The following is a 15033-nucleotide window of genomic DNA, read 5'->3' as shown; positions in this document are numbered from 1 at the left end:
AAAAAAAAAAAAGTTGCCACAAAAATTTAAAGACATATATGCAGGACTTTCTACATGTAATATGGAACACCGTCTTCTAATTCGGTGATTAAAGAATTAGATATTTTTTTGAGTTGTGAATCAGGAGCAGCACCTAGTGGAGATTTTTAAAACCGAGATTTTTATGCTGCAAATACCAGAGCTTTTAGGAACTATTTTACTGAGCTATAAATATCTTATTTTCAGAATCTAGTGACCAGAATTCTCAATACAGTTTTAGCACCTATTTGGTAACTGTGAAGTGGAACAAATGGGCTTGATGAATCAAAGAATGCAATATAAACCTGGACGAAAAATTAGTTGGTGCCCCTGTAAAGTGAACCAATATACTTAAAAGTGGGTTAAGTGTGTTTCTTCTGCCATTCCCATTTTCACAGCTTTCTAAAATTGCTCTGCCAGAAGTAATTTAGTATCAATAATAGAGCACAATCAGTTACTGCTGGATGAGAACGCTTCTCATCTTCTTCCCATCTCCAGTTCTGTTTACTGCAGAACTGTCCATCAATCCAATTCTCTTTTACAGTCTTAAGATGCTTCTTCCACCTCACGTTAAAGAAACAAAGCCATTTATTTTTGTAATGTTAAGGACCAATAAACCAAAGAGAGAACAGATATTTTTTTTATTGCTCACCTTTTACAAGAGCACACCTTCAGCCATTTTCTTTCACAGCTTGACAATATTTCTATTTGCAAATAAACCAAAAAAAAATAAAGGCAAGGCGCACTAATGCAACTTTTAGTGAAGAAAAATGTAACAAACTGAGCAGAAGGGCATTTCATCTCAAGTTAGATGACAAAATGAAACCAATTCTGCGTTTCAGGTCGAGTGGTTTTAATTAGTGCATAAAAAATGGTTCCAGGCTGCCATTACTGCTAGCTAGTTTCAAGTAAAAGTTAGGCTGATCAGGCGACCAACTGGTTTGTAATCGATGAGAGCAAGGTGGACATATGGGGAAGCATGGGGCTATTTCTAGTCTCTCTTAACAACTTAGCTTGACTAACTATGATTTTGCATGGCATTGAGTGTCAGGACATTTGATTTGACATGTGTTTTCAGTCAGAGCAATAAGGCTACTTGAATAAGTTACCAGCAGTAGAGCTCATATAATAAATCCAGGACCTTGCAAAGAAGGCTGCAATTCTTGCATAGTTAAAATGCTTAAATCCATCTGACTTAACTGGACTTATGCACAGCTAACTACACAGATGTGCAGCATTACAGTATAGATCTGAAGTCAGCAATCCAATATGGTATATAAATAAGAGAAGGGTTTACATGGGGGAAAAAACAAGTCCATGTAAAAAGATAGGCATCCTGGTTCTCCTATTACTTGCATGAACACCCCATGCATTCTGAATCTCCAGTTTACTAAGATATAGAACCTCGACTGCTGTATTAAAGTTCTCAGTCCTGGAGAGGAAAACTGCATTCAGACTTGGGCAGTGTACCCATATTTTCATGTATGCACAAATAGTTTGAAAGGTCAGCCTGACATCTCGACTGATATTAAGTCAAAAAGAAAAAATAAGCAGACTACTATTACATGAGCTCTGCCAATTGAGAAACTTTTATAGCCTCAACTTGTGAAGTGTCTTCCTTGTCCAAATCCAGATTGATTGTACTGATACCCCCCTTGCTGGAAATGCTGCTCAAACTGACCCCCCTGATTAATGTTCTGTGCACCTCTTCCTCCCCAGCCACCTCCTTGCCCTCGGTTGCCACGGCCTCCACGGCCACCTCGCCCTCCTCCACGACCTCCACCTCGATCACCGGTGTGCCCGTCTTGATATCTGTTGTCTTGTTGATAGGTGCCACTTCCACCTTGATATCCACTTCCTGAATATGACTGGTAACCACCATATCCGCCTCCTTGGTAGCCACCTCCGCTGCCACCACCATGGTAACCACCAGTTTGAAATCCGGAATCTCTGTAATTATTATCCCTATAGAGATCTTGATAGCCACTTCCTCCACCATCGGTCCAGCCACCTTGAGGTTTGCCTCCTCTTCCTCCCCCTCTGCCACCATGGTCATAGCCACCACGTCCACGGCCTCGTTCATGACCCCCATGTTCATGACTTCCTCGGTTTCCATATGATGAGTCATACCCTCCTCGACTTCCTCTTTCATAACTTCCTTGGTCATATCCTCCTCGGCCTCCTCGGTCATGACTCCCTTGGTCATAGCCTCCACGTCCTCCATACGATGACTCATAGCCACCTCTTCCACCTCTGCCCCCACCACTTTGTTGTTGAGGACCATCTTGCCTTTTCTGCCATGGAGGCATCTCGGGTGGAGGTGGTTCGATTTCATTGGGTCTCCCACCTCGGTCAGGCACTCGGCCCATAAGAACCTAAAAAGAAACAAAACCAAATATGGCAGAAAAGTAAATGAAAAAGTATGCCAAAATATCATTTTCTTTTTTAAAAAAATATATGTAAATTTGAGTCCATGTAAGGAAAAAAAAACCATAAAACATTGCAATGAAAAATACAAACTGATGATTTAGCAAGGGAAAAGAAGCTTCCAAAGAGAAAGATTGTAAGCATGTGGAAAATATTTTATAGCCAAACTGTTCCAAGCACAGACTAGCCAGTTGAGTATACTATGCTTCAATTAAGGGGCAGGGAGGTAAAGGGGAGAGAAAGGGAAGGATACCCCTGGGAATATTATCAGGTATGTTAGGATACAGGCATGCAGAAGAGGGGAAGAAAGATCCACCAGTCTTGCCTACTCATTCTATTAGCACCCTGTAATATCCTTCCAGATTTTGTCTTGGCTGAAAACCAAAATATTCCAATTTTGGTTTGACTAGATTGTGACCCTCTTCAATCAATCTAAACAAATTGTCAAGCCACAATGTGGATTTTTCGTGCACAGAACAGTAATAAATTTTGGGGAAAGTTAGGATTTAAAGAATATCATAATCACAATCATGAATTTACAATACAGCTCAATTCAAACTGTGTGATTTTGTTATGCGAAGCTCTAAGTCTGAAACTCTAAATAATATTACATATGTTTTTAATCTCTGAAGGAAAAATAGCCTTCAACTGATCGATAGAGTACAAAAATAGACTGGGCTATGTATACAGCTTCCAAAGGTATCAAATAAATCCTTCAGTGGAACGAACCTGGCATTTACTCCTTTCTAATGTCAGATGTAATCTACAGTATCTGTTACAGATTATTTACTGCAAGCATTTTTACATCCCTGAGTACATCTGTAATCAAGCATTACATTATTTTTTTATGAACTAGCTTGCTAGCTGGTACATCAGTACAAGTATGACTACGTTAGTTTTGCTTACAAACTCAAACCTTGCTTTTACAAACAAGTATAAAGACATAAACCAATTGCCATTAAGGACCGATCATTTCCAGCTCAGAGAAGTCAGCTCTGATATGATAATGTCATAAATCCTAGAGAAAGGAAGGAAGGAAGGAAGGAAGGAAGGAAGGAAGGAAGGAAGGAAGGAAGGAAGGAAGGAAGGAAGGAAGGAAGGAAGGAAGGAAGGAAGGAAGGAAGGATGGATTTTGGTAATAGGAACTAGGAAAAGGCTGGAAGCTCAATGTTCATATATGCACAGAAAATAATGAAATTTTGCATGAGTACAATTTTTTTCCAGTGCAATTCCTTAACAAACACAGATACGTACAAATTTAAAAAAAAACATCATCTGAACAACACAGGTACCTTATTAATGGCACATGCAGTCTTCTCTCTGATAGAGCCACTGCTAGTCCTCATTATCTTTGATAAATCCTGCCGAGCTGCCAAGAGGTGTGCAACAGATATAGCACATTTAGCAGATAAGATGGCACGCTTTGGCTGATAGACTTTAGCCAATTTCTCTGTTTGGCTCTATTACACACACAAACACACAAACACACACACACAGAGAGAGAGAGAGAGAGAAGTGAAGAGAGTCAATTATATGAAATACTCAGTTAAACAATTATTAAGCATATAGGCTTATGTTGAAACAACATGTGACAAATTTTTATAACAATGGCTATATTTACTCATGAAGTAGTATATAATGAAACAATAAACTTTCTGACCACATTGGGTTATCCGATGCTGAAATTTTTCCTGTTTCTTCTTTGTTTCACCAACCATACTTAGGTTGGTGAAATGCTTTGTTATATATTATGTGAACAGCCTAAATAACAATGTATAAATTATAAACTGTCTAACGTCTCCTACCTGGTGCTTTTAGATATGCTGACCTAGAACTCTATCAAATCAAGTTCATTTAATACATTCAATCAGAGAAGGATAAAGTAAGACTTACCCTGTCTCCTGGTTGGGACATTGTATATACAAGTATCTTTTAAATTTGGAATACAATTCCCCCCTACCTTTTGTCAATAGACTTGATAGCCATTTTAGTTTAAAATCTTATTTCCATGACAACCAGTAGTTCCTACACCCTGGTTTTAGCAGAGGTACAGTCACTGAAAGTTATGAAAAATCTACCATGTTTCCCCAAAAATAAGACTCTGTCTTATATTTTTTTGAACACTGAAATAAGCGCTTGGCCTTATTGTCATGTGCTCAAAAGCCCGACTGGGCTTATTATCAGGGGATATTTTGGGGGAAACAGGGTATCTTGGAAAAAGAATCTATCCTGCAACAAATAAAGAAGCCTAAGATTCTGAAGACATATTTTTTCTTCTCCTTTCTCCTCCTACTTTACATACCTTATATCCTACTTAACCATAGCTGCTTGATCTTTCCGTTCCAGATCTATGCTCAAAATCTATGTTCAAAAATATATGCCAAATGAAATGGATTTTATTTTCTAAGTTTATTATCAGTAATGAGTGTGAGCAGGATTGGAAAGAAGGCTGTAACAATTAGTACTTTTACTGAAAAGCATTGTGTCCTCTGATGGTCTAAGACAGGAGTGTCAAACTCAAGGCCTCGGAACCAGATCTGGTCTGCAGCGTGCTTAAATCTGGCCCGCGGGGCCACCTTGGAAACAGCAATGGACTGGCCCACATTGCCTCTGCCAGCGAAAATAGTTCTGTTTTCGCTGGCAGATGGTTGCAGGAGGCCATCACAGCCAAAAACGGAACTCAGAAATCCGTTTTCTTTTGCAGAGTGCTCAGGCCACCACAGACGCCCCCGATATGAGTGATGGTGAGCTGGCCATGCCCCCCCAGCCACGCCCACTCCGCTCCCCCAAGGTCAAACAAAACCCTGATGCAGCCCTCAATGAAATCGAGTTTGACACCCCTGGTCTACGCCACGGGTGGCCGACCTTTCAATTTGCCTGGCTACACTGAGTGAAGAGAAATTGTTTTGGGCCGCATATAAAATATATAATTAATGTATATAAATCACATGATAATGTTAAAAGCTTACGTTCGGATTACTTCAGCTTTTCTCCCATTCATTGTAAAACACTTTCTCCTAAATTCCTTATTCTTGTGGAAGATCTATGTATTCAGCATAAAATAATTATTATTGATGTGCCATAGATTCAAATTCAGGCCATATGCACAGAAGAACTTCCATAAATGGGCCCTCAAAGCCTTAGACTAGGCGTGTCCAGCCCACGGCTTGCACGCAGCTCTGGACAGTCAAGAAGAGCGAGCATGGTTGCATTACCTCTATCCCTCTCTTAACAGAGATCATCGACAAGCGAGAGCAATGCCATTTCTGCCCCATAACCAGGCCTAAATCCTGACTGAAAGGAGTTAATTACAAAAGATAGGTGTTGTCTAACTACAGACAAATACACTTTCAAAAAAACAATTTGACTACAGAAATAAAACTATACCTTTGCTCGATCTGACCATCCGAATGACTGTACAGTTACATCCAGACGTTTCACTAATAATTTTCTCCGAACTTCATATTCATTGGCTATGGCTTGATTAATAGCTTCGATTTTTTCCTGAAATGAAAATTCACACGTATGCTGGAATCTCTCAGAACCTTGTATTACAGATTCAGTTCAAATAATACCTCAAAGAAATATATTGGATCACTCAGGCAAAAGTATCAATCGCACTCATCCCCATAATAACAGATTCTGTGTGTGTGTGTGTGTGTGTGTGTGTGTGTGTGTGTTACAATTCCTGTTTTCTTTGATAAACAAAGAACAGAATAAGATTCAGTAGGGCACAAACTCCAGAGAACCTCTAAAGCAGGGGTGACAAATTCAATCCCTTTGTGGGACACGTTTGGATTTTGTTGCCCTTGGGGGGCTGGGGTGGGTGTGGCCTGGTTGTCGCGGCCAACTGGTTGAACGTGGCCAGGCTCGGGGCAGCAGGGGCTGGTCCTCTGGAACAGCCCAAGGGCCAACTCTGTGTCCTATCATGGGTCTGATTGCTCTAGAGGTTCTAAACCAGGGATATCCAACCTTGGCAATTAGAAGTTGTGAACTGACTGGGGAATTCTGGGAGTTGAAGTCCATAAATGTTAAGCCAAGTTTAGATACCACTGTCCTAAACTATGTTTTAAATCTGACAACAATCAGTATTATTTTTCTAAGCTGTTTTTTCCAACATTTAGCTTATTTTGTGTCTTCTAGACAAAAAAATGTAAAAATTATTTGAATAATAATTCACCTTATAAAAAATATCTAAAACACCATGAACAATTCAATCTGTTGTTCAATTCAAAGAATTATTATGGGAAATAATAAACATCCAAATATACATGATTTTGGGCAGCTAACCAGAATTTAAACAATAGAGAAGTTAAATAATATTCCAAAGGTCATATCTGGAAAAATATTCACACAATTCCATAACATATAGGACCCTTACTAGCTGTTATATCCCCAACTCCTCCCTCAGCCCAATGTCCAAGGAATTCTGACTATAAAGTCAATTTAAAAAAAAAATCACATGCTTTGTTGTTTTAATACAGATTAAGTACACAACCAGTGCCAATGAAAAGAATTAATACCAGTAGTGAGATTTATAAGCAAATCCTTACCCAATGGACTGGACCCAATGGTTTCGACAATAAAGGTTTTCCTACATGATTTGAAGGGACCTTTGCTAATGTTTCTTTTAACTGTAACAAAATAAATTGTATTAGTGGATTATATAGATAAAAAGCATAAATATGCAGATATTCAAATTTGTGTTTCAAATCTATGCATAATCAACATAATACAGGACAAGGTTTGTTCAAGGACATCTTATCTTTTCAACCCCATTCCTCTCCCAACAATTATTCCAGATGATCACCCAATCTTCCATTATTTTGAGAAGAAGGGTGGGCTGCAGGAGCAGAGAAGGAATTACCACCACCACTCTGCTTACAAATGGAACTGCTACTATATTTTAAAGAATTCTATGTGACATTTTTTTTTAACAATTGCATCGTACAATACAGGAACTGTATTGAGAAAAGAATAGGTATCTATTGCAATGTTTTAAAAACTAAATTAAAATGTATGAAATCAAAATAAAGTAAAAAGAATGATATAAAATCCATAGCATGTCAGTACCATTGTTAACACATCATGTAGCACAGCAAAACTTAACATTTAAGGAGAAAGTTAATAGTATTCAAAAATAGGTAATAGCTTCTTTATTCCAGCAATCTTAAGTATAATATGAAATCTGCCAAGCATCTAACAGCGCCTAACATAATTGTTTACTACTTCTTTTCATTTTCTATTATAAAATTAAATAAAATATAAAATTAATATAATGAAGATAGTCATTACACTTTCTCACATGGATCAACACCAAACTGGAGGATTCTGAAGAACTCAATGTTTGTATCATTTTGGTTGGCATTATAAATGTAAGCCTCTCCTATGGATTTTGAAAGTTGTAGGACCACGGAGGGCTCATGTGTTGTTGTTTTTTACATCAATATATTTTTAAACCATCAGAAAAACATTTTTGATTTTAAGCAATTCTGGGGGGAAACGTGAGAGACTCCTGCATTAGATTACCAAAAATTCATAGCACCTGAACACCATGTTCTACAAGCCAAACTGGGCATACAGTGGGATAGTCTTTTTTGATATCTCTGCCAGTTAAAAATAATTATAGAAAGATGATCTTTTTGGTAATATTGCTACAATTGTCACAGCTATTCCCATTCCCAAGAAGGCTTACTTTGTGCCTATTTTAATTACCTTTCCATAATAATATGCCACAGTAATCACTACCTATGCACTAGAAAGTTACTGTATATTCAAACCTTTAGTATCTTACCTTTTTTTCTATTCCACTGAAGAACTGGAGCATTGTTATGTTGGCTGGGGGCTTTGACATGCCTAAAGCAATGCATATGCCTTTTAATTCCTGAAATACTTCACTACCAGTACCTTCCTGAGTTTTTTTCGGGGGAGCATTCACATACAACATTTTAGCAGCTTCTAATTCTGAGATGAGGTATGCTGAAAGATGAAAAGTTACCATTCAGTACAGCAGAGATCATTTTTAAAACTATCACTTATTTTAAGCCAAGAATATAATTTTACACGCTACATTGTGACAAATGATTAAATAAAAGAACAGCCTTAAATAGGATGACCTAAAGATAAATCCATAGCCAGTAACAACCCTGGCTAGAGCAGAGAAGAATTAATTATTGAGTCAGAACATGGCATTATTCATATAATATTAAGGAAAATTAAACAAAGTGTAGATCACATAGCTAAAATGGAAATTTATTTTCATGTATTTTTCATAAACTAACCATACAAATTTGTGTTCAAGCACAGTTTATAATCTAAACCACCAAAACGATGACTAATGAGCAATAGCCTTGCAGAAAAACCTTCTCTTTCATAACATCACCTGTGAATTTCTTTTAACTGGCAAGGCAGATCATCTTGCCAGCAAATTTTATTCCTAACAAGCAAGGGAAAATATGCTTATTTTGAATCAACAGCCAATTCTGTAGCTACATGACTTCTGGTTTACTAGGATATGGCACAGTGGTACTCAAATATTATTGGTTAATGTTATTCCATCCTATGAAAAAGAACAACTAAAAAATCAGGATAGTACACAATCTTAGTGGTAAATTATTTCTTTTCCAGCAAGGTATAAATCTAGGTTCTTACGTAATATGAACAGCAAAACATTGATGTGTCTACAGACCAAAGGAACCAAACTCAATCAACAACAGCACAAGCAGGACTGTCCTGTTCCTAATTAAACAAAAATTCAAAAAATTTAATCTACTACATTATTCCATGGATGCATTACCGATAGGACTTGAAGCTGGTGCTTCAACATATCCAATTTCAGTGTCTCTCCAATTACCATTAATCCCTTCCTGTGATTCTAAAAATCAAAAGTGGCTTAATGGTTACCACTGTTTGCAGAATACTATACTACCTATATAATTATTTTCTTCATTTTTTATTGTTTTCTGAAGTTTCATTTCACTTACTGAGGAGCAGGAGGCAGTTTTTTTGATTGAGAAGGCGCTTGGTGACGTCTCCTGATGTTAGTGTTGTATAAGGACAATTCATTTCACCTAGTAACCCACTAACTTCTAGCTGGAACTCATCTGCTTCACTTGGACCTTAAGACATAGACATTGTGAGGTTATAAAAACATCTCTTAAATGTCCAAACAAATAGTCAACATTGATTAATGAAGTTTAAATTGCATCACTTTTCTTGAAAACACAAATAATAAAGTTTTCCAATAAAATTAAAAACTATAATGCATTGTGAACAAGGAGAGGAAAAAAAGGAATGATTCAATAGTAAACTAACTTTTTTTGGTATTCTTAATAAATATATGCACATAAATGGGACTATTCTTATTAGCTTAATAGTTATTTTATCACAAAGGTACAAAAACTGTTACATTAATACCGAAGGAGATACATAATAAATGTCAGGATTAGTAAGAATGACAAAACTGTATAAATGATGCTGGGATCCCGATTACTCACTGTTAGTTGCTTGTACATTTTCCTCTAGTTTGCAAAACAGTCTCAGCTCTGAAACCAACCAAGCACAGAGTTTGGTATATTCAGGGGAAGTGGCTCCACCAGAAGCTGCCAGGGTCAGAGCTCCATCTTCTAACAATGGACCTTTGTAACTAATAAACAAAACAAACACATGATATCTCAAATCCCTTATGCAATGTATAGGATACTCAATTTATTGTATATATATTAACAGAAATTACAATACAGATAGTCCTTGGATTGCGCCAGCAATTTGGACCAGGACTGTGGTCACTAGGGATGCAGTCATAAAGCATGCCATCACATGACTCCATAGCTTAGCTAGACCAGGGGTCTTCAACCTTGGTAACTGTAAGACTTGTGGACTTCAACTCCCAGAATTACTCAGCCAGCAAAGCTGGCTGAGGAATTCTGTGAGTTGAAATCCACAAGTCTTAAAGTTGCCAAGGTTGGAGACCCCTGAGCTAGACAATCCCAGCAGTCACACTTGCCATCATAACCCCGGGGATATACAGATCATTAAGCAGGAAGAAGGAGGAGTAAGACAGGTAAGGAGCATTAGGGACTGGGGGCCAGGGACCAGTGTTGAGGGCAGGGGCAAGGTGATAGCTGTGGGCAGGCAGTGGGAAGCACTGGTGGCTAAGCAAAGGCTGCAGGCTAGTGGATGGGGGTGCTGAGGTTGTGTGCTAAGGATCATGGGCAGATGAGGGGTGTTATAGAACACGAGACCTCTACAATCTCATACTCTATAGTGGGAGTCTCCTCAGGAGAAAAAGTGACAGGAGTGACTTATGGGAGCGATTTGCACCTTTCCTTGCCCATTTCCCCATTGAGTTCCTTGTGGGAAGTAGAAATTTGCAAACGGCGCGATCACTTCACCACGGCTCACTGCAATGTCGTAATTGCAAGCTGGGCACCAAGAATGCAGATCACAATCATAGAGGTTGTGTGATGGCTGCAACTTCACAGACCAGCTTTAAAGTCCCCCTCATTCAGAGCTGTTATAATTTTAAACAGTTGAACAAGTGATCATAACTTGCAAACCTATAATTGGTTGTAATTGGAAATAATCATTACTGATTTTAAGGAAACTTCCTGCCAAATAAATGAGCTTAGAAATTTTATATCATCTCCATGAAATTCAAAGTTCTATTACATGCATATTTACTTTTTCCTCATTTCAATGATGTTCTACCCTGATTTCTTTAACTTTTTGAGCTCCTTGTATCAAGGACCTGTACTATGCAATGATGGAAAAAAATGCCAATTCTCTGGTCACACCTGGGGGGAAATGGTGTTAGATATTCTATTGATTGTATATTACTTCAGTATATTAAAATAGACAATGTTGGAAACTTATCAATCAAGTTGAATGGTTTTTCATTTTTGGTGGCAATACTGTAAAACTCACTTTTGAAAAATAATTTTAACACAGTGAAAAAATGTTAAGGATGGATTTCTCTTCAAGTTGCTACTAAATATTACTAAATCTTAAGCAAGTGTTTATACTTTTAATGTGCTTATTAAATTGTCATGTTCCATACAGACTCTTATGTAATGCTTAAATTTAAGAACAATATATAATAGAAAGTCATAGACAATTTATTAATAAAAATGTAATTAAATTTCAAGGTTCAAATTTAAGACAAAAATATTTTTTAAAAGCATCTCTCATCCAAATTACTGTTGTTCTTATGCATCCATAATAAACTCTCAGCTAAGTCTGGTATATTAGGTTAATTATAGATTTTTTAAAAATGTGTCGTTGAGATTCCAAGTCCATACACATGTGACAATTCTCAATGGTTATAATGTCTATGGAGATTCTTAGTCATCCAGGTCATGGCTGTCCCAAAGGTGCTTTTTCAGCTCAGAGCTGAAGAAGCTTCTTGGATGAGAAGCAAAACATTCTTCAAAGAAAAACCAGAAAGTCCAGTTGCCTTTTGAAAAAGCATCTTTGGGACAATGGTTATAATATTACTTCCTACTTCTAGTTACGATTGAAGATTTGTACTGCAAAATAGATCACTGCTGGTTCTTAAAAAAAAATCTGTTAGGCACTTTTTGTCTTTGGTGATCATACAAAACTGCTGATTCGATCAGTTTACAACAGCTAGAAAAAGATCATTTCAACAAAACTAGTATAGTGTAATTATTTGAGCATTGGACCTAAATCATGAAAATCCAAGTTCAACTCTCCTTTAAACAACAGATCTCAGAGTTTGGGAGGTTAAGTCATTTTTTCAGCTTATCTCATAAAGATGTTGCTGTGAGGATAAAACTAAGGGAGAAGTCCATAGATGCAACTTTCAGTTTCCAGAGAAAAGGAATTATAAAAGTGCAATAAAACATCACTTAAGATAGTGATGTTGTAGTATATATGGTCCTCATTTAAAAACCACTCCTTCGGTGACCATTTGAACAGTGGTGGCACCAAACAAGTGGTACTTATAACATGTCCTCAAAGTTCCAGCTGTTGCAGGGCCCCCATGATTGTGATCTGGGTGGTTGGCAACGAGCCTGGATTTCTGACCACTGCAGCATCCTATGATCATGAGATCACAATCTGCAACCTTCTGTGCTGGCTTCCACAACAAAGTCAATGAGGAAGCCAGCAGGAAGTAAAAAAAAATCACAATCATTGCTGTCACTAAATGATGTAGTCTCATAACATTGTGCTTTACGACATTGTTTAGCAATGGAAATTCCAGTCCCAATTACCATTGCCAAGCAAGAACTACTTCTATAACCATGATATCTTATCTGTTCATACGGCTTCCTTAGGTGTACTGAATAATTATCACAGCATGATGTATTTTAGAACTCATTTCTGTGTATATATAACCCCTATTGTACTAGCTGTGAGCACAAGAGCTGTTTGAACATCAGTTTCCCACTATATAGTAATAGCACTTAGACTTATATACTGCTTCACAGTGCTTTTACTGCCCTAAGTGGTTTGCAGAGTCAGCATATTGTCCCCAACAATTTGGGTCCTCATTTTACCCACCTCGGAAGGATGGAAGGCTGTGTCAACCTTGAGCCTGGTAAGATTCAAACTGCCAAATTGCAGGCAGCCGGCAGTCAGCAGAAGTAGCCTGCAGTACTGCACTCTAACCAACACTTTTATATGCCACAAAAATAGGAGAATGCTAATTCCCACACTATTCTGTTACTATTTTTAAAATTACTATAAGATTGTTCAGCTCCTGCTAGTCACCACTGGAGGAGACTATCAATCCAACCTTCCCCAGTTTGATTGCTGCCTAGATGTAGTTCTCATAAACACATCTGGAAGTCATTATGCTAGGAAAGCTGATCTAGACATTTTTGCAACATGTTGCTCACATCAACGTGCTATCAGAAGCATTTTCAAGAGTCAACGATTGCAAATTGGTGAGTGTGACTGATTGAAATCTCATTCTTTTCAACCTGAATTGTATGCACTGAATGTACATCACAGGAGGTAGAGCTTTAATCACCTGGTCCTGCCCACCATTCTGATGCTACAGATGCTCCTCTCTAGCCTGCATATAATGGTAATAATCTTCTGCACTTTGTTGAATCTTGTGTATATATTTGTTTACTTACAAGTTCTAAAGTGTACATCTTCTGCAGAAACGTGCATACACCATCGTATTCTCTACAGGACTCAAAAGTATTACATTTGTATCACAGATTACCACCCTACTATTTTCAGTAGTCTAAGATTAAAACCTTCAGGAATATTTACTATAAATATTACTAAAACAGATGCTGTGATCACAGGAAGTCAACCCTACAGTTATTTAAGTTTCCGGATTTTCTCTGCAAAGATTTATTATAATTTTGTAATATTAGACAGATTAAACATATATAGTCTACTCTCTCGGGCATATTGGGCAGCAGCTGTATATTCTGAGATCCTCCTCCGCCATCATAAATATACTTTTTTTGCCTTCCTTAGAAGGAGTCTTCCTAGCTGTCTTCCATCTAGATTAGTTCCATTCTAACTTGATTTCAGTTACCATCAGGTGTTCCAAGATCATTAACTGGAGTGAAGCGAGTGGATCTTCCTGTATATGGTGCAAATCTCGTTAAAAAGCCAACTGAAATCTCCCATCCCCCACCCCCCAATAACAGAAGACACTTCAAAGAAGAGTCAGCAATTAAAGTTGATTGATTAGAGGAGGAAACAGCCAATGGGAATTAAGTGCCAGGAAAAAGAGAATATCTTCAGAAGACATTGTGATCACCCCAAGAGATGCAGAGCATGCTAAAAAAACCACCCGCCAAAAATGATTTTATGAAAGAATAAAAAAAATCCAATTATATATAAATATATATATATATTTCTGATACTCACCCGAGGTCTTCAAGTGACTCTAAAATGTCATTCTCCATGAGTTCCAACTCCATTCTGGGGCTTCAGAATGAACACAAAAGGAAAACGAAAAGTAAACTCTGGAGCCTGCAAATGATTGGGGGGGGGGGGGAGAGAGAGAGAAAAAAAGATTCAATGAATCTAACCGACTCCGAGTGGAATGAGCCTTTTCCTCCATCGTCTCCTCCCTCCCTTCTCCCCCCCTCCGAATAAGGGGCAAATCTACCCCACCTGAACTCTGAGCGCCTTGTACTACGAGAGACCCACCGAATTCCGGCTCTCTTTTCCAGCTACAGTGACCCCCAAATTAAGCCGCCACCCCGGTTCCACACAACCTCGCTATCTATACAGGGCTGTATTCAGAAGTAGACCTTCCCTTCTCCCCTTCCCTGCAAAGGCGGGAGGGGGGGCGGAAGGGGTTCCATCACCCCCTCTCCCGCCTGCACCCCCCCAACCCCCCCTCCCCAGCGCCTGCACCCACCTCCTGCGCAGCTGCTACGCCGCGGAACGCTGCTGGGTTGGCATGTCAGAGGAGGGGAGGGGAGGGGGGGAAAGGGCGGAGACAAGGAAAGCCCCCTCTCCCCCCCATAACTGACCTCGCACCTGCCTTTGAAAGGTCGTCCAAGCAAACGCCTGGTTTAAACAGGTCGCGCTCTGCGTGTTCTAAACTTGCCGGCTGTTTTTTCCCCCTCGCTTGATTAGAACGTGCCA

The 15033-nt window shown here is 38.5% G+C and overlaps 1 protein-coding gene across 4 annotated transcripts; it reads right to left on the bottom strand.

Moving 5' to 3' along the window:
- Positions 1-640: 640 nt before the first annotated feature.
- On the bottom strand, positions 641-14902 carry FAM98A (family with sequence similarity 98 member A). 4 transcript variants are annotated; one of them, XM_058164075.1, is made up of 9 exons: positions 14804-14902; positions 14305-14409; positions 9942-10090; positions 9429-9563; positions 8240-8424; positions 6999-7079; positions 5833-5949; positions 3738-3905; positions 641-2393 (listed from the first exon to the last, which is right to left on the bottom strand). In XM_058164075.1, exons 2-9 carry the CDS (start codon positions 14355-14357, stop codon positions 1617-1619), a joined length of 1665 nt encoding a protein of 554 aa, XP_058020058.1. In that variant the 5' UTR covers positions 14358-14409; positions 14804-14902; the 3' UTR covers positions 641-1616. The 4 variants fall into 4 exon arrangements, with proteins under 4 accessions (XP_058020058.1, XP_058020077.1, XP_058020068.1 ...); XM_058164094.1 differs by having other exon boundaries at positions 14305-14364; positions 14804-14870; XM_058164085.1 differs by lacking the exon at positions 14804-14902 and adding an exon at positions 14590-14733.
- Positions 14903-15033: the final 131 nt, after the last annotated feature.

The sequence above is a fragment of the Ahaetulla prasina genome, chromosome 1 (assembly GCF_028640845.1).
Source record: "Ahaetulla prasina isolate Xishuangbanna chromosome 1, ASM2864084v1, whole genome shotgun sequence".
In the NCBI taxonomy this organism is placed as follows: domain Eukaryota; kingdom Metazoa; phylum Chordata; class Lepidosauria; order Squamata; family Colubridae; genus Ahaetulla; species Ahaetulla prasina.
This window is presented reverse-complemented; position numbering and strand designations above follow the sequence as displayed.